Source organism: Anolis carolinensis, chromosome 3, assembly GCF_035594765.1.
Source record: "Anolis carolinensis isolate JA03-04 chromosome 3, rAnoCar3.1.pri, whole genome shotgun sequence".
Taxonomy (NCBI): domain Eukaryota; kingdom Metazoa; phylum Chordata; class Lepidosauria; order Squamata; family Dactyloidae; genus Anolis; species Anolis carolinensis.
In genome coordinates, this window is record NC_085843.1 from 283,435,237 (window position 1) to 283,463,199 (window position 27,963).

Consider the following 27,963-nt stretch of genomic DNA (forward strand, 5'->3'; position numbering starts at 1 on the left):
TATATATATGGTATTATATTATTAAAACTGATATAAAAATATTATATTATAAAACTGAGAGCAGGGGCCAGGTAAATGACCTTGGAGGGCCGCATCCGGCCCCCGGGCCTTAGTTTGGGGACCCCTGCTCTAGGTGATTTACAAGATAAAATTGTAAAGGATAAAAATACATACATAAAAATATTAATAAAATTAACATAGATTAAAACCTCTAGTAAAGAGCCAGGTCTTGAGTGCGAGGGTAAAAGGCCCTAACTCACGCATGGCTCTCATTATCTGCTTTGAACTGTATTATATGAGTCTACACTGCTATATAATTCAGTTGTGAACTTTCCTTAAACAGATTGGGTTGTTCAAGCTGTGGACTTGATGGAATAGGATGGCAAAAACTTTGCTGGAGGACACAGTTAAAGCAGTTAAAAGCAGTGGATTCTGTGGTTGAAACCAAGTCACAAGTCTGTTCTGAACACACAAAAGACTGTTAGGAAATTGTGGGAGCTGAAGTCCAAAACACCTGGAGGGTCCAAGTCTACCCACACATGTTGTGTAATCTATATATATAAAAGCGTGATGGCATCACGGCAGTGGACAAAACAACAAAAGTAAACACCCCACAACCTCGAAAATTGACAGCACAACCCCGCATCCATGCCTCTAGGTTGATACAACAAAAATAAAAATAAAATCCTAATTAGAGGGAGAGGAATAATTGTTTTTATCCAATTGCTGCCAGTTAGAAGGCTAAGCTCCGCTCACTTGGTCTCCTAGCAACCCACTCAGCCCAGGGGACCCTTTATCTTAACTACCACCAATTCCTCAATACGGTAGAGTCTCACTTATCCAACATAAACGGGCCGGCAGAACGTTGGATAAGCGAATATGTTGGATAATAAGGAAGCATTAAGAAAAAGCACATTAAACATCCAATTAGGTTATGATTTTACAAATTAAGCACCAAAACATCATGTTATACAACAAATTTGACAGAAAAAGTAGTTCAATATGCAGTGATGCTATGTAGTAACTACTGTATTTACGAATTTAGCACCAAAATATCACGATGTATTGAAAACATTGACTACAAAAATGCGTTGGATAATCCAGAACGTTGGATAAGTGAGACTCTACTGTACTTTATTTCCCATAACACCATACTTCGCCACAGCAATGCGTGGCCGGGCACAGCTAGTGTTATATAAGGAGGAGCCTGCTAACTGGGGGTCTGGTGGAGTCTCCTTCTCTGGAGGTTTTCCAACAGAGGCTGGATGGCCATCTGTCGACAGTGCTTTGATTGTGTGTTTTTGAATGGCAAATGGGGACTAAAGTGGACATCCTTTGGGATTGCTTCCACCTTTATGATTCTATCATTTCCCCTTCCCATGTCAGAAATATTTGCACAAGGAACTAGTGGAGAATTGCTACCAAACAAAATCTTTTAAATAATATATATACATAAACACATATATACACACACATATACATACACATGTATACATACATATATATAGATGTACATATGTATACACATACACACATACATATGCATACACATGTATGTAAACATGTGCACATGTATGTATACATTCATGCACATACCCACAGACATATACACGTACCCATATATACATACCCATATATACATATACATATACACACACACACACATACACATGCACATATATGGCGGTACATATATAACATATATACACATTCACACATCCATATGCATACATATTATTATTACAGGTATTATTATTATTTATTCATTTCTATCCTGCTTTTCTCTCGCAGGTGGGATTCAAAGCAACGTACAGCATATAAAATTCATACATATACACTGAACAGCAATACATAATCAATTAAAACACCATATCCCGATTAAAACCCAATTAAGATATCAAATAAAACAATTTTAAAAAGACATATATGCATAGAATACGCATACATATGTATACACACATATACAAACACATACACAGTTATATACACATACATATGTATACATACACACACATACACCTGTATACATACACATATATACATATACTTATGCATACATACACATACACATTTATTATTTATTTGCGTCATTTCTATCCCGCCTTTCTCACCCAAGGGGACTCAAGGCGGCTTACAAATCTGGCAAAATTCAATGCCAATAAACAACAATACAGTAGAGTCTCACTTATCCAACACTCGCTTATCCAACATTCTGGATTATCCAACGCATTTTTGTAGTCAGAGTTTTCAATACATCATGATATTTTGGTGCTAAATTCGTAAATACAGTAATTACTACGTAGCATTACTGCGCATTGAACTACTTTTTCTGTCAAATTTGTTGTATAACATGATGTTTTGGTGCTTAATTTGTAAAACCATAACCTAATTTCGTGTTTAATAGGCTTCTCCTTAATCTCTCCTTATTATCCAACATATTCGCTTATCCAACGTTCTGCCGGCCCGTTTATGTTGGATAAGTGAGACTCTACTGTACAATAAAATAAAACATAGAGCAATTAAAACAATTAGGTATTAAACAATTAAAAACAATATACAAAATTGAAAACATGTAAAGTGCTTATACTAGCAGGACTCCACATTCCTCATTACCTCTAGGTCTTTCCTGTAGGCCAGGAACTTTCCTACAAGCCGAAGCAGTCTGTCGTTGTAGCTGGTGAAGTCCAAGTACAGCTCGTGGTCATGTGTCATCCGGAGAGCCATGCGGCCGGCTATTTCGGCAGCCGCAAGCATCATCTTGTCTAGCTGACCAGAAGAGGAACCAAAGAAGCTGAGCAGGTTGTCAATCGTATCGTCCTCTGTTCCCAGGAAGGGATAGACGCTTTCGCCCTGCAAGAGGGAAGCAGACCGATGGAAAACTCAGGCACGGCATGGGCCCTATCATACAACAATGCATTCACTTTTTATTATTTATTATTTTATTTTAATTATTATTTTATATTATAATTATTTATTTTAATTATTATTATTAAACATTTACATTTCTTTCACACACACACACAAAGAACGAAAATGGAAAAAGAAAAAGATACACAATGCATTCACTATATTATTATTATTATTATTATTATTATTATTATTATTATTAAACATTTACATTTCTTTCACACACAGAAAGAAAATGGAAAAAGAAAGCTACTCAATGCAATCACTTTATTATTATTATTATTATCAAACATTTTCATTTCTTTCACACACATACACAAAGAAAGAAAATGGAAAAAGAAAGGTACACAAACCATTCACTATTATATTATTATTAAACATTTACATTTCTTTCACACTCACAAAGAAAATGGAAAAAGAAAGCTACATAATGCATTCACTTTATTATTATTATTATTATTATTATTATTATTATTATTATTATTAAACATTTACATTTCTTTCACACACACAAAGAAAGAAAATGGAAAAAGAAAGGTACACAATGCATTCACTTTATTATAATTATTATCAAACGTTTTCATTTCTTTCACACACATACACAAAGAAAGAAAATGGAAAAAGAAAGGTACACAAACCATTCACTATATTATTATTATTATTATTATTATTAAACATTTACATTTCTTTCACACTCACAAAGAAAATGGAAAAAGAAAGCTACATAATGCATTCACTTTATTATTATTATTATTATCATTATTATTATTATTAAACATTTACATTTCTTTCACACACACAAAGAAAGAAAATGGAAAAAGAAAGATACACAATCTATTCACTTTATATTATTATTATTATTATTAAACATTTACATTTCTTTCACACACACACAAAGAACAAAAGAGGCAAAACAAAGATACACAATCCATTCACTTTATATTATTATTATTATTATTATCATTATTATTATTAAACATTTACATTTCTTTCACACACACAAAGAAAGAAAATGGAAAAAGAAAGGTACACAATGCATTCACTTTATTATTATTATTATTATTATCAAACATTTACATTTCTTTCACACACACAAAGAAAGAAAATGGAAAAAAAGAAACACAGTGCATTCACTTATTATTACCATCATTATTATGAAACATTTACATTTCTTTCACACACATACACAAAGAAAGAAAATGGAAAAAGAAAGGTACACAAACCATTCACTATTATATTATTATTAAACATTTACATTTCTTTCACACTCACAAAGAAAATGGAAAAAGAAAGCTACATAATGCATTCACTTTATTATTATTATTATTATTATTATTATTATTATTATTATTATTAAACATTTACATTTCTTTCACACACACAAAGAAAGAAAATGGAAAAAGAAAGGTACACAATGCATTCACTTTATTATAATTATTATCAAACGTTTTCATTTCTTTCACACACATACACAAAGAAAGAAAATGGAAAAAGAAAGGTACACAAACCATTCACTATATTATTATTATTATTATTATTATTAAACATTTACATTTCTTTCACACTCACAAAGAAAATGGAAAAAGAAAGCTACATAATGCATTCACTTTATTATTATTATTATTATCATTATTATTATTATTAAACATTTACATTTCTTTCACACACACAAAGAAAGAAAATGGAAAAAGAAAGATACACAATCTATTCACTTTATATTATTATTATTATTATTAAACATTTACATTTCTTTCACACACACACAAAGAACAAAAGAGGCAAAACAAAGATACACAATCCATTCACTTTATATTATTATTATTATTATTATCATTATTATTATTAAACATTTACATTTCTTTCACACACACAAAGAAAGAAAATGGAAAAAGAAAGGTACACAATGCATTCACTTTATTATTATTATTATTATTATCAAACATTTACATTTCTTTCACACACACAAAGAAAGAAAATGGAAAAAAAGAAACACAGTGCATTCACTTATTATTACCATCATTATTATGAAACATTTACATTTCTTTCACACACATACACAAAGAAAGAAAATGGAAAAAGAAAGATACACAATACATTCACTTTATTATATTATATTATTATTTATTATTATTATAATTATTATAATTAAACATTTATATTTTTTTCACACACACAAAGAAAGAAAACGGAAAAAAGGAAACGCAATGCTTTCACTTATTATTATTATTATTTAAACATTTACATTTCTTTCACACACACAAAGAAAGAAAATGGAAAAAAGAAACGCAATGCATTCACTTATTATTATATTATTATTAAACATTTACATTTCTTTCACACACACAAAGAAAGAAAATGGAAAAAAAGAAACACAATGCATTCACTTATTATTATTATTACTAAACATTTACATTTCTTTCACACACACAAACACACAAAGAAAGAAAATGGAAAAGTCGGGTGCAAAAGAAAAAGAAAAAATATATAAAAGGGGGAATGGGGATTTTGGGAGTTACTGGTACAGTAGAGTCTCACTTATCCAATGTTCTGGATTATCCAATGCATTTTTGTAGTCAATGTTTTCAATACGTCGTGATATTTTGGTGCTAAGTTCGTAAATACAGTAATTACTACACAGCATTACTGCGTATTGAACTACCTTTTCTGTCAAATTTGTTGTATAACATGATGTTTTGGTGCTCAATTTGCAAAATCATAACCTAATTTGATGTTTAATAGGCTTTTCCTTAATCCCGCCTTATTATCCAAGATATTCGCTTATCCAATGGTCTGCTGGCCCGTTTATGTTGGATAAGTGAGACTCTACTGTACTTGTAAGTTTGAAGTGCAAGACAGAGCTTACGTCATAGAAGCTGAATGAAATAGCTGGGATTCCTGAGTAGGCAATGAATGGGAAGCTTGCATCATCGAGACGAAGTGGTTTCCTGCAGATGAAACAATTTGGGTCTTAGTCATAGATCAAGATGCTTCAACAGCGCTCAACATTGTCACTTGATTGTTTTCTGTTTGGAGTTCTCCTGTTTCCGAACAGTCCTGATTTTAGAGTTTTTTAGTACTGGTTGCCAGATTTTGTTTATTTGTTGTTTTATAGGTAGGTTAAAGGTTTTCCCCTGACGTTAAGCCTAGCCGTGTCCGACTCTGGGGGTTGGTGCTCATCTCCATTTCTAAGCCAAAGAGACGGCGTTGTCCATAGACACCTCCAAGGTCATGTGGCCATAGGCATAACGTTACCTTCCTGCTGAAGCGGTACCTATTGATCTACTCACATTTGAATGTTTTCGAACTGCAAATTGATAGGATTTAATGAAAAAGATTTTTTTTTGGGGATATCCTGATGCAAAATGCTAAAAAAGAAATCACTAGAATTTATAAAAAATTATTAGCGTGGTCAACGGAACCAGAAACTGTTAAAAACTGTGCTATTAAATGGGCAAAAAAACTGGGACGTCAAATTATGATGTTGGAGTGGGAAATAATTTGGAATAAGAAAATAAAATATATGTACGCCTCAGATCTACAAGAAAATTGGTATAAAATGTTTTACCGATGGCATATAATACCAAAAAAATTAGGAATAATGTATAAAAATACCCAAAATAAATGTAAAAAAAAACAAGAAGGGACCTACTTCCATATTTGGTGGACTTGCCCAGAAACAACAAACTTTTGGAAAATAATACACGAAGGAACACAGAAAATATTACAAAAATCATTCCCAATGAAGCCAGAATTTTATTTACTTGGATTAACGGAGAACACAATAAAATTTAACCAGAATGAGGACATTATTTTTACATATGCAGCGGCAGCCGCAAGAATAACCTTTGCAAGATATTGGAAACAAAAAAAAATCCCAACAAAACAATAATGGCTAGAGAAACTGGACGATATATATGACATGGATAAGTTAACACACTTAATGAAATCAAGTAGAGGAAATGCAATAAAAAGGACATACTGGGGAAAATATGAAGAATACCAGAAAAAGTCAAAGGAAAATTAAACAAAAGGAGAACACGAGAATGGAAATGATGAACTAGACCAGAATATAAAGGAAAAATAAACATGAAATGAATTATACCACAAATAATAGACAATGGAAGACTAAACAGGACTTTTAACCCCACTATCCTAGACTATCTACCTGTATTCCCATCTTTTTTTTAAATTCCTTTCTTCTTGTTTTATTTCAATTCTACCTCCAATCCCCATCCTCACTTATCTTTTCTTTTCTCTTTTTTTTCTTTTCTCTTTTTTTTCTTTTCCTTTCTTTTTTAAATTATGTATTTGAAAGAAAATCTGAATAAAAATCATTTAAAAAAAGAATGTTTTCGAACTGCTAGGTTGGTAGAAGCTATATAAATACAGCACATAAATAAATAATACAATTGAGCACTGATTTAATGACAGATAGTCCATGTCTATCCACAAAGACATTGCAACCACATCCAAACAGTGAATGGAAAAGTTTCCATACTTACTCTTTGGAGGCCAGGACGTCCTTAATGTTGCCAGAAGACACTTTGAACTACAAGGGGTAAATAATAAGAAAATAGCTGATATTTTAAAAGTTTACATATTATTTTTTCCCAACATCGTACGCAGGAATAATTTTCCAGTACATGTCTTCTACTATAGGAGAATAATAATACATAATTTTTAAAAAAGTCTACATATTTACTGATTTTCCCCATGACACCATAAGCAATCAATAATTCCAGTACATGTCCTGTTAAACTACCGTATATACTCGAGTATAAGCCAACCCGAATATAAGCTGAGGCACCTAATTTTACCACGAAAAAAACCTGGGAAAACATTGACTCCAGTATAAGTCGAGAGTGGTAAATTTTAGAAATAAAAATAGATACCAATAAAATGACATTAATTGAGGCATCGATAGGTTAAATGTTTTTGAATATTTGCATAAAGCTCAAATTTAAGATAAGACTGTCCAGCTCTGATCAAATCATTATTCTCATCGTCTCCAATGTAAATGTGCTTATGTATCCTTTTAATAATAGAGTAAAATAATACAAGTAATAATAAATACAGTAAAATAATAAATGCAATAATAATACTGTAATAAGATCAGAGTGAAATAATAAATGTATTAATAATAATAATAAAAAATAGAGTAAAATAAATGTAATACCAATAATAATAGAGAAAAATAATAAATGTAATAATACCACTAATAATAGAGAAAAATAATAAATGCAATTATAATAAGATCAGAGTGAAATAATAAATGTATTATTAATAATAATAAAAATAGAGTAAAATAAATGTAATAGTAGCAACAATAATAGAGAAAAATAATAAATGTACCATATATTCTCGAGTATAAGCTGACCCAAATATAAGCCAACCAGGACCCTCACCCGAGTATAAGCCGAGAGGGGGGGCTTTTTCAGTGTTAAAAAAGGGCTGAAAAACTAGGCTTATACTCGAGTATATACAGTAAATAGCCTCCTTCCCACAAAAAAAACACTACATAACAAAATTTGAAAAAAAATTCTGTTCCTAGTTTGAAAGTGTTATTTTCTGTTTAATTGTGCACTCTTTATTTTGAAAGTCGTTGTTCTGCTTCAGAAACTTTGTTTTTGTGCCACAAACTATGTTGAATTGGTTGAGGCTCATAAGAGATATTCATTAAAAAATATAGGAGAATGTACTATAACAGGATGTTCCCTCCCATGTTTTTATGATTACAATATTGTTTTATGATTATGTTTATAATATTGTTTTGGACTTCAACTCCCACAATTCCTAACAGCATACCGGCTGTTAGGAATTGTGGGAGTTGGAGTCCAAAACACCTGGAGGGCCAAAGTTTGCTCAGGCACTGAAGGCAGCATTGATCGTTGCAGAGGTGTTCAATTAATTATATAGTCCTTTTGCATGTTGTGTTACTGCAGAACAAGGCAAGCAATAAAACATATGTGTTTACTCCCCTTTGTAACCTCTCTAGATCAATGCCCAGGCACTTGTGAAGGGAAACAACTCACCCCTGTGACTGCTTCTTCCAACAGCCTTTTCAACATGGGGCTGGCAGAGAACTTGAAGTCCCGAGATCCTGTGGAACGAGATCCAGAAGCATGAGTTCCAGAAGGTCTGAAGTCAAGAGCACTCATACAATGGATGTGGTATTGCATGACGGAGCAATGGGGAGAAGCTTCCCTAAATGGAGGGCTCAAAACCCATCTAGTCCAACCTCTTGCCTTGCAGGAAAAGCTTTGACTGTGCTTTTTCTGAAATGGGAGAAGGTTGGACTAGATGGCCCATGTAGTCTTTTCCAACTCTTTGTTGCATCTCAGCACTGGTCCACCTTGCTCTTAACACACACTCCACCACAGAAGACATGGTTTTTGTTAATTTGGGATTTGTGTATTGATAGTGTTTAAATGCAATTTGTGCCATGCTTGTATTGCAACTGTTTGTATCATCCAGAATGTACCATAGTGTGGAAAGAGTTAATTGCCAAGAAGCTATGATGACCTTGATGTGTGGCTGGAACTAGGGAGTATCCAGACACAAGTGTTTGTGCATAACGATTGCATCAGTTCAGTTCTGTTCAGTTGAGTTCTCTCTGCCTAGAGTTCGAGTCAAGTTCTGTTGGAGAACAGAACAGTCCTGTGTTCGTCTGTCTTCTGCAAGTCTGTTTATGTTGATTACTGCTGCATACAGTAAAACTTTGCAAATAGTTTTACCAACGTCTCTGAGTGTCCATCCAACTACTGCTGCGCTGAAAATACTGACAGTTTTTTCAGTTTATTGATAAAAGATAGCAAAATCTTAATAAAAAGCAGTAAAGAAAGCAGTAATCCAATTGCAAAGGCAATCTGCAAAATATAGTTCAAAGTCTCTAATATAGCAAATCAGTCCTGAAAAACAAGGTAGCATGAACTCCAAAATACAATCCAAACACAGAATCTAGGCAAGAACAAAAGCAAGAATCTTTTCTCCATGAGCAGAGAAAAAGGCAGAAATTAAGCTTCCAAAATCAACGTTGCTTCGTCTGAAATCTTTCCTTGTTTCACCCTATTTAACCATGCTTACAAGCTAAGAAAGCATTCCTTTGACCTTGGGCACCACACGTTTACTAGCGATTCTCACAGAACGCCTAGGGCAAACTCTTGACTTTAACCTTGTATCTCTATCTAAGGAAGACTCCTCTGACTTGCTGCCAGAGCCACCTAGACTTTGTTGATGTTCAAAATCTTGTGAAAGGTCACCTTTATCACTAACTTCAGCTTCCTTGCTAGCCTGCGGCCTCTCTGACAATTCAGAGCCTTCAACATTTCTTTGATCAACCTGCATAAACCCAAATCCCCCTTCATCATGAGACTAAACCACAACTCTGTTATGATTCTGTGACTACCATCTGAAGCAAAGGACGGAGGCCCCTTTTACATTTACACTGCCATATAAAATCTAGATTATCTGTTTTGAACTAGATTACAGTTGAACTAGATTATAGGGCCTGGCTATGGCACCAGCTGGTTAGTAGCCAGCTGCAATAAATCACTACTGACTGAGACGTCATGAGCTCGAAGCCAGCCTGAGTCGGACTGAGCGCCCAACCATTGTAAATAGCCCAGCTCGTTGTTGACCTAAGCAACCTGAAAGATAGTTGCATCTATCAAGTAGGAAAAATTAGGTACCGCTTATGCGGGGAGGCTAATTTAACTAATTTACAACACCATAAAAATAATCCAGCAGCGTGCAGAAAGGAATGAGGAAGCAATCCATCAAGGACTTGGGTGTCACAGTGGATGATGAAGCAGCCACTCCCCATGTGGCCGAAATCAAGCATACCCTCAAGGAAGCCTGGAAAATGTTAAATTGCCTCCGTGTCTTTGTCTCTGTCTAAATGTTGTATGGCACTGAATGTTTTCCATGTATATGTGCATTGTGATCCACCCTGAGAAGGGCGGAATATAAATACAGTAGAGTCTCACTTATCCAAGACTCGCTTATCCAACGTTCTGGATTATCCAACGTATTTTTGTAGTCAATGTTTTCAATACATCGTGATATTTTGGTGCTAAATTCATAAATACAGTAATTACTACATAGCATTACTGTGTATGGAACTACTTTTTCAGTAAAATTTGTTGTATAACATGATGTTTTGGTGCTTAATTTGTAAAATCATAACCTAATTTGATGTTTAATAGGTTTTTCCTTAATCTCTCCTTATTATCCAACATATTCGCTTATCCAACGTTCTGCCAGCTCGTTTACATTGGATAAGCGAGACTCTACTGCAGGGGTCCCCAAACTAAGGCCCGGGGGCCGGATGCGGCCCTCCAAGGCCATCTACCTGGCCCCCGCCCTAGTTTTAGACTTAGGCTCACCCAAAGTCTGAAATGACTTGAAGGCACAACAACAATCCTACTTGATTATCTCATTGGCCAGAAGCAGGCCCACACTTTCCACTGAAATCCTGATAAGTTTACAGTATGTTGGTTAAAATTATTTTTATTTTTAAATATTGTATTGTTTTTTCATTTACCAATATTGTAAATGAAATATTGTAAATGAATGATATGGTAATAATATAATATATTGTAATAAAAAATAAAGATTGTGTATACATATAATATTGATAATAAATATTTTAATGTAATACAATATAATATTTATTTATTTATTACAGTATTTCTACCCCGCCCTTCTCACCCAATAGGGGACTCAGGGCGGCTAATAATAATTACAATATAATAATATTGTATAATATAATAATATTAATTATGTATTATATATTAAATGTAATATTACTAATAATATTACGGTATAATGGTATAGTACAATATAGTAATATATAATGCTAATATTGTGCTATGCTAATAATATAATATATTGTATGTACATACAATTTGTAAGTCGCTCTGAGTCCCCTTCGGGGTGAGAGAGGGTGGGGTATAAATGTAATATATAAATAAATAAGTAATTGTTGCTGGGTTGTTGTTTTTTTTTTTTTGCACTACAAATAAGACATGTGCAGTGATCATAGGAATTTGTTCATTTTTTTTCAAATGATAATTCAGCCCCTCAACAATCTGAGGGACCATGAATCGGCCCTCCACTTAAAAAGTTTGAGGACCCCTGCTCTACTGTATGTTGTATACCCGGATTCAATCATTTACGGCTTGAAAATATTTTTCCTCAGCAAAAAAATAAAATAAAATAAAATAAATTCCAAAAAGCAAATCTTGATTTTGTCATTTTATGTAAGGGACACCGTTTTACTACACTGTTGTAAATAATGTGACTTGTGCATGCAATGATATTGTTATTTACAGAGGGATCCTGGAACCAAACACTAGTTGATACTGTAAGGAAAAGTCTGCTCAAGTTGCCATTCATGACTATTACCTGTAACGGCAGAATCCAAGTTGATATAAGCAAAGGCCTTCAAGTGAAGCGAGGCGGCATAGCCCTGAAGAGAAAGAAAAAAAAAAAGCAGTGGCAATCAGTTGTCCCGATAATTTAATAAATGAACCCATCCTCCCTTACGAGTCACAACTCTAAACCAACTTGTGCCACGAAAGGCAGCGTCATGCAAGTACCTCCAGCCATTCCGTGGCACCAACAGCCCCAAAGTCTCCGGCGCTCCAACTGGCAAATACAACGCTGCGGCGAGGTTTGTAACCATCTGTGGATATTAGAAGAGACCGTTGGAGGTTGCAGATATAAATAAACAGAAGCTTTACCACTGTTTCTGAACCAAAATATACCCTGCAGTATAATAAAGTGTCACTCAGGGTTGTGTAACAAGTAACAGTAGCTCTACTTCAGTTCAAAAGATCAAACAAGGCAACAATATATACAGCAGTCTCTCTGAATTCACACAGAGAACAGAGGGAATAAACAGTCCTTTTAAACCAGGGGTCCCCAAACTAAGGCCCGTGGGCCAGATGCAGACCTCCAAGGTCATTTATCGTAGACTTGCCCTAAGTCTGAAATGACTTGAAGGCACACAACAACAAGAATCCTAATTAACTTGACTATCTCGTTGGCCAGAAGCAGGCCCACACTTCCCATTGAAATCCTGATAGGTTAGTTAAAATTGTTCTTATTTTTAAATATTGTATTGTTCTTTCATTTTGTTTTGCAATACAAATAAGACATGTGCACTGTGCGTAGGAATGTGTAATTTTTTTTCAAACTATAGTCTGGCCCCCCAACACTCTACTTAAAAAGTTTGAGGACCCCTGTTTTAAACAGTCTTTAAATATGCCTCATCTGCCTTATAAATAATCAGGCTTCGGAAAGTTGGCAGTCATTTCCTTCCTGACTGTTTCCAGTCAGCGCTCTCTTCACTCTCCAAAGTGAAAGTGGCAGTTAAAACCGTTTGTCTCAGCAGCAAGCCAGAGACAGCAGCCAATCGGAATTCTGGCTGCTAGCTGGCTCAACCAATCAGCTGCCGACACATGCTTTTCCAGTCAACCCACTACATAATGGTGTCTATTTACAAATCCCCACAGGGACAACTGTTACATTCAGCTCTTGATCCAGTCTGTGCCTCAAGGACTATATGCACAGATGTCTATAATACACAGCAAAAAGGAAAAGTATGGCATATAATATAGTACAAGGTATGTTATGGTTGAGCCTTCGGGCTCCGGTAATGAAAGAAGGGGTCGTAAGACTCCTCGAGAGTCAGACACTCTCGAGGAGCGTGAAAGGAAACGGCTCCGGGATTTGTTTGCAGAGCCGACAGATGAGGACTCATTTGAGGGTTTTTCTCAGGGTTTGGAGGAAGAGATGGCCAGCTTGGAGGAGGATGATATGGAATGGACTCGTGTGAGGGAGGATTTGGGTGTTGGGGAAACAGGCAATGAAAGCATGGGAGGTGATTGGCGGGTTGCAGGATCAGACCCATGGACTGGCTGGAGGGATGGAGCGGGATCCACAGCTGGGGATGCTGTGGGGCGTAGTCAAAGGTGCTTTAGCTCTGATGAGGATGATGAGTTTGGGGCGTCTGGAATTGGGATGGCAGCTGACAGCGATGATGAGCTTGAACTGTGATAAAATGGGGTTTGGGACCAATGTCTAATTGCGTTGGGCAAGGTAATCTGGACGGACGCTTGGGCTCTTGCTGGGGAATTTCCTGAAGACGGGTGTGATTCATTACTGGATACGTAAGTTTACCAAGGACGGGGCATTGACGGCGGGAGGAACTGTGCGGGGTTTTTCTCTGTGCAACTTGTGTTTAATCTTGATAGCTTGGACCTCCGTCGTCTTTTTGACGGGCAATACCTACTTTCACTGGATTGACGCTGGACTGACTGACTACGATTCCGGATTAACCCTTCTGCTGGCTATCGGTGAGACCTTTGGATTCCTTGACGACTACGCTTGGCTATTGATCCTCTGGACCGGATTGGGACCCTGCTGACTGCTGTTACCCTAAACCTGAATCCTGACTACGACCACGCTTTCGTTCACTGCAGGAAGGAATAAAGCCTGGTTTACTCCCCTGCTGTTCCTGAGTAGCAGAGAGGAATCTGCCACCAGTCTTTTGTTTACATTTTAACTCCTGTTGATCCTCTTTTGTTTGCATTGTTTGCCAAGCTGAAGTAAGCTCTTTGATTTAATCCGGATTATACTGCTGTTTAACCCGGTTTGTTCCTTTGAACTGTTTAAGCTCGAACTGAGCTGCTTTTTGTTATTTAGCACACTGAAGTCAAGTGTTTGCCCTGTTCTTTGTTTCCTACGGGCGTCTGTAACCTCAATAAACTGAGTTTTGTTTTACTTGCTGGCGTTCTGTCTCTGACAAGGTAAGTAGTATTCAAGTTATATACTTTTATTATAATACAATTCTTTAAACATGTAAAATGTAACAAAAATTATATTCAAAACTGTATTGGAAAGAAAATGTAGTTCTACACCCTTTCAGGTCTGAACTGGGTTTAAATAAACCCGGTAACTGACCGTAGCCCCGTCCCTGTCATTCATCCAACAGGTAACTGCAACCTTATTTATAGTATCAGTTCAAATAAACAACATACAATACAGTGTAGGTACCTTATAGGTATACTGTTATCCAAATGGATTTATACAACTCTTAACATAAAGAGAGACAATGTAACATTACAGTAGAGTCTCACTTATCCAAGCTAAACGGGCCGGCAGAAACTTGGATAAGCGAATATCTTGGATAATAAGGAGAGATTAAGGAAAAGCCTATTAAACATCAAATTGGGTTATGATTTTACAAATTAAGCACCAAAACATCATGTTATACAACAAATTTGACAGAAAAAGTAGTTCAATACGCAGTAATGTTATGTTTTAATTACTGTACTTATGAATTTAGCACCAAAATATCATGATATATTGAAAACATTGACTACAAAAATGGCTTGGATAATCCAGGGACTTGGATAATCCAGAGACTTGGATAAGTGAGACTCTACTGTACTTAAAGTTTGGATTCCCTTAAAACTGTTAGAGTCTCTTGTTTTAAATCCAGTTCTAACAAGTAAGATTAGGAGATACTAAACAAAAGTCTTGCCGATGTCTTGATAATATTTTCAAGCACTGAATAAGTATTGTACAAAGTCAATCATTCAAATGAAATCAAAACTATTGCATAAGGTTACCATTAGCTGTTGGATGAATGACAGGGACGGGGCTACGGTCAGTTACCGGGTTTATTTAAACCCAGTTCAGACCTGAAAGGGTGTAGAACTACAATTTCTTTCCCATACAGTTTTGAATATAATTTTTTTGTTACATTTCACATGTTTAAAGGACTATATTACAATAGAAGTATATAACTTGAATACGACTTACCTTGTACTATATTATATACCATACTTTTCCGTTTTGCTGTGCCTCAAGGACACCTTTTTGGAGAAGTGTGTGGTCAAGATGCCCTTACCCTTTTTCACCATGTCAGAGAAGGCCCGGGCAAGTTCCAGCAAGAGAGCCGTTCCGACGCCGGCCTTGACCGCTCCGGAGCCCCAAGAATCGCGCTGGGCTCCAAGCACAACGTACCGATCTGCAAGGCAAAAGAGGATGCTCATCACCTTCATTTCTCCATCCTTCTGGGCTTTAAAGACATTTTGGGTTCTCATACAGGCCTGAGACAACTTTGGCCCTCCCGGTGTTTTGGACTTGGAATGTGTGTGACTTGTACAAAGCCACCCAAACTGGGATTTGAACTCAGGTCTCCACAGTCAGACCAATGTTCAAATCGCTACACCACCAAGATCTCCATTTCACATGTAATTCACTATTTTTTTTAACTTTTGATTATGATGATGATTATTTAAACCCAAGATACCTCAGGTAGAAAAAAACCCTGCATTTTACCGGACTGTGGCGCAGCTGGTTAGTAGCCTGCTGCAATAAATCACTACTGACCGAGAGGTCATGAGTTCGAAGCCAGCCCAGGTCGGGGTAAGCTCCTGACTATTAATAGTCCAGCTTGCTGTTGACCTATGCAGCTGAAAGACAGTTGCATCTTATGCGGGGAGGCTAATTTAGCTAATCTCCAGTGGTGTGTGGAAGAATGAGGAAGTATTCCATCAAGGACTCAGTGTCACAAGTGGATGGTGAAGTAGTAGCTCCCCCTGTGGCCGGAATCGAGCATAACCTCATGAAGCTGGAATGTCAAATGTTAAATTGCCTCTGTCTGTCTATATGTGTTTGTGTATATATGTTGTATGTCTAATAATAGCATTGAATGTTTGCCATGTATATGTGCATTGTGATCCGGCCCGAGTCCCCTTCGGGATGAGAAAGAAGGGCGGAATATAAATACTGTCAATAAATAAATAAAATTTCCTACAACTATCTCTATGAAGAATGTCACGTCAAGCCGCTTTTGAGTCTCCTTCCGGAGAGATAAAGCGGGATATAATTAAATATAATAGTAATATAGTCTGAGCCTAATTTTACCAGTCCTGTTTAAATCAGCCACTTTACAATCTATCCCCCTTATTATATAAGTTTGGAAAGTGCAGTGAAGGGAGGAAGCTTGTTTTCCATTGCTCTAGATAATAGAAATGCGTTCAATAATAATAATAATAATAATAATAATAATAATAATAATAATAAATCTTGTTTGCTGTGTCATACAATAATAATAATAGTTGTGCCGGGTGGTTGACTGATATTATTAACTGTATTGTGCCTAGTATTTGACTGATATTAACTATTAAAATACTCCTGTTTTATATTGTATTATTGTTTTTATATTTTTATACTGTGAATTGTATTTATGTTGTTGTTTCTCTGCTTAATTATGTTGTTTGGGCTTCGCCCCATGTAAGCCGCCTCGGGTCCCCACAGTGAGATGGTGGTGGGGTATAAATAAAGTATTATTATTATTATCAAACATTAGGAAGAGCTTCTTGATAGTAAGTGCTATTCAACAGTGGGATATACCACCACCGTAGCGTCTAATGGAGCTTGCCTCTCTGTAGCTTTTTGAATAGTGGCTGGATGGCCATCTGTCAGGAGGGCTTGGATTGGGTCTTCCTGACTGGTAGACTGGGGTTGGACTAGATGGCCTTCCCACACTAGGATTCTATGAAAACCGTAGCTGGCTGGTCTAACTGACTCAGAAATGCCTGGAGACGGAATGCCATGCCAATCTATGCTCAGTTTCCAATCTCCAGAATGCAGACCACTCCCAGCTGTTTACTTACCTGGTTCCACGAAGCCTTTGATCACACCGAATATGTTGAGGATTTTCTTCTCCACAAGCTCATTCTTGACTTGAAGCTTCACGTTTCTCCCGCTTGCAGTTGAGCCGAACTTGTAGGTGGCTCCCGTGGTGCCTGTCCATGGTGCTGGACACACCGGCCCATTCATAACACTGGGGAGAGAAACCATGAGCATCCATTCACCATTTTTGTCAGAGTAATGGTTTGTGTAGTGTGAAATGTTCACTCATTGTTAAAGCAAGTGTGTGCAATGCTTCGGTAAGCATTCTAGAAGAAAAATGGTTAAACACATAGAGTATAGATTTACTGCTAGAGTGACATTGTGCAGCTTCCATCTTGCCAGATGAGAGAGAGCTTCTCTAGCTGTGTGCTCTGTAAATAGCTGTAAATAAAGTTAATTACCGCTGGGCTCAGCAGACATGTTTGTTCATGCGTCTAAGTAGATGCTAGATTGGCGACGGAGGGGAGATTGAGACAGAGTTGTTTGTGTCTCAATTTAACCCTCACACTGATAATTTTGACAATAACTCACTGAAGCTTCATGCATAAGCCCTCCTTTTGAATTCACATGGGAACAGTGTGTTACATAAATTACTGTATATACTCAAGTATAAGCCTAGTTTTACAGCCTTGTTTTTAAGACTGAAAAAGCCGCACTCGGCTTATACTCAGGTGAGGGTCCTGGTTGGCTCATATTTGGGTCATCTTATACTCGAAAATATATGGTACATTTATTATTTTTCTTTATTATTATTATTGGTATTATTACATTTATTATTTTTCTCTATTATTGTTGCTACTATTACATTTATTTTACTCTATTTTTATTATTATTATTAAGACATTTATTATTTCACTCTGATATTATTATTATTAAGACATTTATTATTTTACTCTATTTATTATTACTTGTATTATTCCCTGTATTTATTATTATATTATATTATATATTATTATTATTATTATTACATGTATTATTTTACTCTATTATTATTAAAAGGATACATAAGCACATTTACACTGAAGGATAATGATTGGATCAGAGTTGGACAGTCTTATCTTAAATTTGAGCTTTATGTAAATATTCAAAAACATTTAACCTACTGATGCCTCAATTAATGTAATTTTATTGGTACAGTAGAGTCTCACTTATCCAACATTCTGGATTATCCAATGCATTTTTGTAGTCAATGTTTTCAATATATATTTTGGTTCTAAATTACTAAATACAGTAATTACTACATAGCATTAATGTGTAATGAACTACTTTGTCAAATTTGTTGTATAACATGATGTTTTGGTGCTTAATTTGTAAAATCATAACCTATTTTGATGTTTAATAGGCTTTTTCTTAATTTCTCCTTATTATCCAACATATTCACTTATCCAACGTTCTGCCGGCCCATTTATGTTGGATAAGTGAGACTCTACTGTATTAAGACATTTATTATTTCACTCTGATCTTATTATTATTATTCCATTTATTATTTTGCTCTATTTATTATTACTTGTATTATTTCCTGTATTTATTATTATTATTATTATTATTATTATTACTACTACATGTATTATTTTACTCTATTATTATTAAAAGGATACATAAGCACATTTACAATGAAGAAGATGAGAATAATGATTGGATCAGAGTTGGACAGTCTTATCTTAAATTTGAGCTTGATGTAAATATTCAAAAACATTTAACCTACAGATGCCTCAATTCATGTAATTTTATTGGTATCTATTTTTATTTCTGAAATTTACCACCCTTGGCTCATACTGGAGTCAATGTTTTCCCAGTTTTTTTGTGGTAAAATTAGGTGCCTCAGCTTATATTCGGGTCGGCTTATACTCAGGTATATACGGTAAATATAATTTATTTCTTCAATACCGTGGGTTCCTATTTATAGAGATGAGAAGGGGCTGAAAGTCATGGCACCTGAGGTGTAACCGTCACTCCATCCATGATTAAATATAAACAGTATTTTTAAAAATCCCAGTTAAAAACCATTAAAACATATTCACAGTTAAAAGTTACATGGATTTACAAGATATTTGACAAACCTAGCAGTTTGTCAGAGTGGAGGCTTCACTTCAGAAAATAAAAATACCGTTACCTAAATATTTTTCTTGCAGCAGAGCTGGAAATGGTTTGGACGGGGATGCGCGGGAGTCCCGAAGATTCAACGGGAGGGAACTGGGTATGGTTGAAAGATGGGAAGCCAGGGGTATATGGGTCACCAGTCCCAAGATGTGCCTGTAAGAAAGGAGAAAAGAGCAATATTGGAGACCGGAAGCACGAGGAAGAGTAGCAAAAGGAGCCCATCTTAGAGAGCGGTGTGATAAGTACAAGGGTTGAATGAAAAGTAATGCCTCCACCGTCGTTAATTGGGTTGGGATGGGAGTATTGAAATAATCCTTAGAATCTGCTCTTTAACTACCACTATTCACTTTTCCACATCATCACCAGACAATTGGATACATTTCTGCCAACGATGAACAAGTTTTCTGAAGCCGTCACAGAAGAAGTCGACACTCACCCTGGACTTTCCAAAGATATATATAAACCTTCCTTGCCGAGTTTCTCCATACCTCACAATCTCTGAGGATGCCTGCCATAGATGTGGGCGAAACGTCAGGAGAGAATACTTCTGGAACATGGCCACACAGCCCGGAAGACACACAACCACCGACCATGAAAGCCTTTGACAACATGTTGAGTAAAATGCAATATTTCCTTTGATTGTGTAAGCAATGTAGCTATATAGAGTCTGCATGTCTATTTTCTTTCTCTGCCTCGCTGCAAACGGAATAAAATAATCGTTTTCATGGGTTTTCATGAGTTTTTTGGGCTGTTTTTCAGGTTGTCCCAGTAGCATTAACTCCTGACATTTATGGCAGGTTTGTTCAGAGATCTATTGGAAATGAGGTAAGTGGAGTGTATGTGAGTGTATATATCTGTGGAAGGATGTCCAGGGTGGGAGAAAGAACTCTTGTCTGTTTGAAAAAGTGTGAATGTTGCAATTGGCCAGCTTAATTAGCACTGAGTAGCCGTGCAGCTGCAAAGCCTGGCTGTTGTTGCCTGGGGGCATCCTTTACTGTTTGCTGTCTGGAATTCCAGTTTCTGATTGGTATTCTTTATTTACTGTCTTGATTGTGGTGTTTTTGGTAACCAGATGTTGTTCATTTTCATGGTTTCCTCCTTTCTGTTGAAATTGTCCACATGCCTGTGGATTTTAGTGGCTTCTCTGTGTAGCCTGACATGCTAGTTGTGAGAGTGGTGCAGCATTTCTGTGTTTCAAATAATATTCTGTGTCCAGGTTGGTTCTGTTCGTGTTTTTGTTGATATAGAGTGAAACGTTTAATCTATTGTGGCTGTAGAATTGTGTGCATTTTGTTTGGGCAAGCATTCCAGCAGTCAAGAGGTTAATTGCAGTGAGCCCTGATTGATTGCTGGAAGGGCAAATGGCAAGCACTTCCAGGGTTGTTGTATGTCTTTCGGGCTGTGTGGCCATGTTCCAGAAGTATTCTCTCCTGACGTTTCGCCCACATCTATGGCAGGCATCCTCAGAGGTCCATACCTCACAACCTCTGAGGATGCCTGCCATAGATGTGGGCGAAACGTCAGGAGAGAATACTTCTGGAACATGGCCACACAGCCCGAAAGACATACAACAACCCTGTGATCCCGGCCATAAAAGCCTTCGACAACGCAAGCACTTCCATTTGTGCTACGTGACAGGAAGATATATCACAAGCTGTGGAATGCAGAGGTGCTTCGTGGAGGAACGGACTTTTGAAAGAGATGGACGTGCTACATGTTTGTTTGTGTGGATGCAAACATGTGTCCCGATAGTTTTGGTCAACTAGCAATGCAAATATTGTAAATAAAGCCTTAGTGCTGCTGTCTTCAGCAGACATAAATCAGCAAAGCTGTCCTTCTTTGTCGGTGCCACTTTGCGAAGTGGTCTGACGGGTGAGCTGAGGGCTAGGTCATCAATCAAGTTGGGGTCGCCAATTTCCCTGACAGGTTCATCAAGTGCTCTGCTATGGCTGACTTCTCTGGTTGAATGAGTCTACAGTGCCTTTCATGTTCTTTGATTCGTGTTTGGGCATTGCGGCGTTGGGTGGTCCCTATCTAGACTTGTCCACAGCTTCACAGTATACGGTAGACTCCTGCAGTGGTTTTAAACCTCTTTAATACTTAAAAAGTATTTACAACAGTGGCACCATATACTTACGTGTCCAAACAAAGAGGCGTCTTGTCTAAGGTTCCTGAAGTCAGCAGGATCCGGATAGATCAACACTCCTGCAGCGCCCAACTTCTTGGCATTGGCTGCCTGAAGGAGGGAGACGCATGGGAAATATCACTGGTCAATTATTTTTAGGTAGGCAACAAGGTTGCTCGCATTGGAGCTCCAAGCACAAGGAATGGGCAAACTTTGGCCCTCCAGGTGTTTTAGACTTCAACTCCCACAATTCCTAACAGTCGGTAGGCTGTTAGGAATTGTGGGAGTTGGAGTCCAAAACACCTGGAGGGCCAAAGTTTGTAAATTGGGGACTGCGCGGATGGCCATCTGTCGGGAGGGCTGTTTCAACCATTTATAGCACATGGAAAATATACCTTTTTGGCAAAAGGAATCTCTCCAGCTCGGACCAAGACCACAGTTCCATTTATGTTGGGCACATTCTCTAGGAGTTTACGGAAGTCCTCGTCCCTGCCGTAATTGGCATAGACCGGCTTTCCCTAGAAGAGAAGTTGGGGATGATCAATATTTGTTGTGTTCTTGTGTTATGTAATTGCTGGGGTTTTTTTAACCACTTGTTCACCGCTTTGAGTTCCATCTTTGGGAGAAAAGTGGGATATAAATAATGTTAATGTGGGATTTGTGTATTGATAGTGTTTAAATGCAATTTGTGCCATGCTTGTATTGCAACTGATTGCATCATCCAGAATGTACCATAATGTGGAAAGAGTTAATTGCCAAGAAGCTATGATGACCTTGATGTGTGGCTGGAACTAGGGAGTATCCAGACACAAGTGTTTGTGCATAACGATTGCATCAGTTCAGTTGAGTTGTGTCTGCCTAGAGTTCGAGTCAAGTTCTGTTGGAAAACAGAGCAGTCCTGAGTTTGTCTGTCGTCTGCAAGTCTGTTTGTGTTTATTACTGCTGCATACAGTAAAACTTTGTAAATAGTTTTACCAATGTCTTTGAGTGTCTTTTCGTTCTGCGCTCCACTGCTTCTATCCAACTACTGCTGTGCTGCAAATACAGTAGAGTCTCACTTATCCAATGTTCTGGATTATCCAACGCATTTTTGTAGTCAATGTTTTCAATACATCATGATATTTTGGTGCTAAATTCGTAAATACAGTAATTACAACATAACATTACTGCGTATTGAACTACTTTTTCTGTCAAATTTGTTGTATAACTTGATGTTTTGGTGCTTAATTTGTAAAACCATAACCTAATTTGATGTTTAATAGGCTTTTCCTTAATCCCTCCTTATTATCCAAGATATTCGCTTATCCAAGCTTCTGCCTGCCCGTTTAGCTTAGATGAGACTCTACTGTATTGGGAAAGACGAGAAAAAAGACTTCGAAGCATAAGATGGGAAGTCAAATTGCAGTCTTTTTTAAAAAACATTCTTTCTCTTTTCTCTTCTCTTCCCACTATTCTTTACTATTTATTTTGTTCTCCCACTTTCGATGTATTGACACTCTTAAGAAATAAATAAAAATTATTTTGCAAAAAAAAAAAAAAGAGAGATGTTGTGGATGATCAATATTTGTTGTGTTCTTGTATTATGTAATTGCCGTTTTGTGACCACTTGTTCGCTGCTTTGAGTTCCATCTTTGAGAGAAAAGCAAGATACAAATAAAATAATAACAAGTCGAGTCAACTTACGGACACTTCGGCACTCTCACTGTATGCGACGTAGGCCTTGGGTGTCTCCACAGCCTCATTTGGTCCTTCCAGGGAAACTACATTCGGGGATCTGTGAAAAGAAAGTCACAACTATAACACAAAATTTTGGAAAGGACATGACTGGTCCTGATAGACAAAGACAAAGGTGGACACACCTCCCAGGCATTTGCTTACTAGTCCTTCAAAACGGTACATTTTTATCTTTGCCGTTTTCACTGCACATTGTTAATCTGCCCTCCAGGTATTTTGGACTTCAAGAGGTATTAGGTTTCTAGTTTCAGAAGATCAGCAATTGAAAATGCAAAAGATCAAAAGAAGGAGCCAAATAAGGCGGAAAAAAATGGAAAGGAAAATTGAAGAAATCCAAAGAGAACAATTGCAGAATGGATTTCAATGGTTTCTCTGTGTCGTCTGACATGATAGTTGTTGGAGTTGTTGGCTAATGACTCTGAACAAAGGATGCCCCCCAGGCAAGAGACAACCTAGCAGTTCGAAAACATGCAAATGTGAGTGGATCAACAGGTACTCTCTTTCCCTACCACATCCTCTTGAAAAAATATATGTCAATCTATATATATAAAAGAGTGATGGAATCCTGGCGACCGCCAAAACAACAAAACTAAACACCCCACAACCTCGAAAATTGACAACACAACCCATCATCCACGCCTCTAGGTTGATACAACAAAAAGAAAAGAAAAATAAAGTCCTAATTAGAGGGAGAGGAATAATTGTTTTTATCGAATTGCTGCCAGTTAAAAGGCTAAGCTCTGCCCACTTGGTCTCCTAGCAACCCACTCACCCAGGGGACAGGCAGAGTTTGGCCTCACTTAGGCCTCTTCCCCACTGCCTATAAAATACAGATTATTAGATTTTAACTGGATTAGATGGCAGTGTAGACTCAAGGCCCTTCCACACAGCTATATAACCCATATAATCTTATATTATCTGCTTTAACTGGATTATCTGGACTCCACACCTTTACCCTTTACCTTAACTACAACCAATTTCTCAATACTTTATTTCTCATAGCACCATACTTTTCCACAGCAACGCGTGGTCGGGCAAAGCTAGTGATGAATAAAAATGGAATCTTAAAAAAAAAAAGTGAGGGGAAGACGTTAAGAAAATCACATACTTTCCTGGGGCCTGGAGTCTGACATAATGCTCGTCATTCCAAACTTTGTCTAGCCTGTATGCTTCGAACAGGGAATGGATTTCGCCAGCCAGAACCTCGTCTCCTGGACTGCCGGCCTCGTGGGAGGTAGAAAACACTTTCCTGGAAACAGAAGACAACAATTACGTTGCGGTCAAAGGCTTAAATTGTGGAGACGCAGTCAACCCAAAGCTGGAGAAAATGCTGTCTGTTGAGGAGCCCACTGGAGAACGTTACCTGATGTTTGTTTGGAAGGAAGCGCTCTTCAGTCTCTCCTCCAGCTTCTGCTTGAGGTCTCCCCAGTAGAGCTCCACGGGCTTCACGGGCTCAGCGAGGTCATCCGTTTGTGCAGAATAACTTGTTACATCAGGATTGGCCGCACATGGCTTTTCTGCTTGCATCCGTCCACGGTAACTCAGGTAGCCGGTCAAGAAACCTGTTTGGCATGGCGGGTAACAAGAATTCGTTTTTTTAAAAGAAATAATTACTGTATATACTCAAGTATAAGCCGACCCGAATATAAGCCAAGGCCTCTAATTTTACCACAAAAACTGGGAAAACTTATTGACTCGAGTATAAGACCAGGGTGGGAAATTCAGCAGCTACAGGTCAAATTCAAAAATAAAAATAGATATTAATAAAATTGCATTATTTGAGGCATCAGTAGGTATTGCTGTCGGGCATGGCCCCATGTAAGCCGCTCTGAGTCCCTCCAGGGAGATGGGGCGGGGTATAAAAAATAAAGCTATTATTATTATTATTATTATTAAATGTTTTTGAATATTTATATAAACTGTAATTTAAGATAATAATAATAAGACTTTAATAAGATAAGATTGTCCAACTCTGAATACTTATAATACCTATATACTCAAGTATAAGCCGACCTGAATAGAAGCCGGCCAGGACTCTCACTCGAGTATAAGCCGAGGGGAGGTTTTTCAACCCTAAAAAAGGACTGAAAAACTAGGCTTATGCTTGGGTATATACAGTATTAAAGTTTCAATAGTTTTATACAGCAAAAGAGTGAGAGCAAAATTTGTATAGGAAAGTGATAAGAAAGTTATAGTAGAGAAATCTTCCACCCTAATCAATTGTAAGAGGGGAAAAAAAGAAGAAAGAAAAAAATATATATAGAATAAAATAATAAAAAGATATAGGAAGGACACAATAATAATAATAATACAAAATCTCTATGTATATTGTGGACTTCCAACTAACATTCATGCTATATCCTTTCTATTAGTATATTATTCCCAATTTTAGTTTCGCTTCCCTATAGTTTCATCCAATATTCTGTATGACTACGGTAGAGTCTCACTTATCCAACATAAACGGGCTGGCAGAAGCTTGAATAAGCGAATATCTTGGATAATAAGGAGGGATTAAGGAAAAGCCTATTAAACATCAAAACAGGTTATGATTTTACAAATTAAGAACCAAAACATCATGTTATACAACAAATTTGACAGAAAAAGTAGTTCAATAGGCAGCAATGCTATGTACTAATTACTGTATTTACAAATTTAGCACCAAAATATCAGGATGTATTGAAAACATTGACTACAAAAATGCGTTGGATAATCCAGAACATTGGATAAGCGAGTGTTGGATAAGTGAGACTCTACTGTAATAATAATAATAAATCTCTATGTATATTGTGGACTTCCAACTAACATTCATGCTATATCTTTTCTATTAGTATATTATTCCCAATTTTAGTTTAGCTTCCCTATAGTTTCATCCAATATTCTGTGACGATTGGTGTTTTGTGTCTCTTTTTATACTATTATTGTTTTCTTTTCATTCTTTAAATAATCTAAGAGGGGCAAGAATTAGTTTTAATGTACACAAATGACCGAAACTGCTTGCAACTATGGAATTAATTCCGCAATCGCTTTCATTAGATGCAGTTAACGCGGATATTGGCAAGCTTTGGCCCTTCTCTCAAGGTGTTTTAATAAAATTTAAGAAATAAAACTTTATTTATATACCGTTCCATCTCTTCGAGAGGACTCAGGGCGGTTTCCAACATGTGTGCAAAAACAGTCCATTGTCAAAAACATCTTACAACAACTTTGACATGGCAAACATAATAAAACAACATCATAAGACAAAAACTAAAACAGTTCAATTAAGATGGACACAGTTACAAATCCAAGCAATATATCCCATCAAGGAGTCAAATACCAGTGTTTTTGGACTTCAACTCCCACAATTCCTAACAGCAGGTACCGAAGTTCACCTATACCTGACCAAGAGGCGTGCAATTTATAGCATTGTGTTGTCGAAGGCTTTCATGGCCGGAATCACAGGGTTGTTGTGTGTTTTCCGGGCTGTATGGCCCATGTTCCAGAAGCATTCTCTCCTGACATTTCGCCCACATCTATGGGGCGAAATCTATGGCAGGCATCTTCAGAGGATATACCTCACAACCTTTGAGGATGCCTGCCCTAGATGTGGGCGAAACGTCAGGAGAGAATGCTTCTGGAACATGGCCATACAGCCCAGAAAACACACCGCAACCCCAATTTATAGCATTGTTTGCACTGCTGGTTAACTAAGTTAGTTCTTTATCCGATCTTTAGCAATCTCAATAATACTGTCTGTCAGGACCTGGAAATTACTTGGTGCTATTCTAAGTGATAGCAGAGTTAATATCTCTGGCCTAACCACCTGTAAAAGAGTTAAGCCATTGTGTTTAAGGTGTGATGGCTAATGCAACGGGAGTAGTATATAAGTTGTAGTTATACTGAGGATGGTGGTTTGAAGAGTATGTTGCAGAATTGCTGATGGGAGTAGTGAGGAAGAAGATGCTGCAAAGTTTGCATATGTTGGATATACTTTGTATACTGCTGTAACAAAGGAGAAAGAAATGCCTTCATTTGAGAAATAACAAAAGTGTCTGTGTTTTGTCGTTCATGTAGAAGACGACAACAACTGTGCTTTTGGATACCTAGTTCCAAACCAGAATGAATAGAATCACATCCGCAAGAACAGGAGTTTTATGCCTGCATAAAAGCCTTGAGAGGGTTAACACAAAACACCTAAACATTGTGGATGACTTTGGCCCCGTCTACACTGCCATATAAAATCCAAATTATCTGCTTTGATAATAGAAGTAGAAGGGGCCTGAGTTTAACTCTAGCTCCTAGCAAGGTTACGTGGGACGAATTTAAGTCAAGGCTACACACATTATTATTATTATTATTATTATTATTATTATTATGACACAGCAAACAAGATAGACATGCTGGAT

General features: G+C 36.9%; 1 protein-coding gene across 2 annotated transcripts in view; it reads right to left on the reverse strand.

Annotated features, from left to right (window-relative positions):
* The window catches only part of tfrc (transferrin receptor), a 60,044-nt gene that overhangs the window by 8,257 nt on the left and 23,824 nt on the right, over positions 1–27,963 (reverse strand). For both annotated transcript variants that reach the window (XM_062976911.1, XM_062976910.1), the window contains exons 4-17: positions 24,942–25,140; positions 24,687–24,827; positions 23,528–23,618; positions 22,240–22,362; positions 21,857–21,955; positions 19,733–19,872; positions 17,601–17,770; positions 15,827–15,946; positions 12,507–12,592; positions 12,313–12,376; positions 8,940–9,007; positions 7,410–7,456; positions 5,771–5,852; positions 2,614–2,850 (exon numbers count right to left, since the gene is read on the reverse strand). In XM_062976911.1, the coding sequence (XP_062832981.1) occupies positions 2,614–2,850; positions 5,771–5,852; positions 7,410–7,456; positions 8,940–9,007; positions 12,313–12,376; positions 12,507–12,592; positions 15,827–15,946; positions 17,601–17,770; positions 19,733–19,872; positions 21,857–21,955; positions 22,240–22,362; positions 23,528–23,618; positions 24,687–24,827; positions 24,942–25,140 (1,667 nt within the window). The remainder of the gene's footprint in view (positions 1–2,613; positions 2,851–5,770; positions 5,853–7,409; positions 7,457–8,939; positions 9,008–12,312; positions 12,377–12,506; positions 12,593–15,826; positions 15,947–17,600; positions 17,771–19,732; positions 19,873–21,856; positions 21,956–22,239; positions 22,363–23,527; positions 23,619–24,686; positions 24,828–24,941; positions 25,141–27,963) is intronic.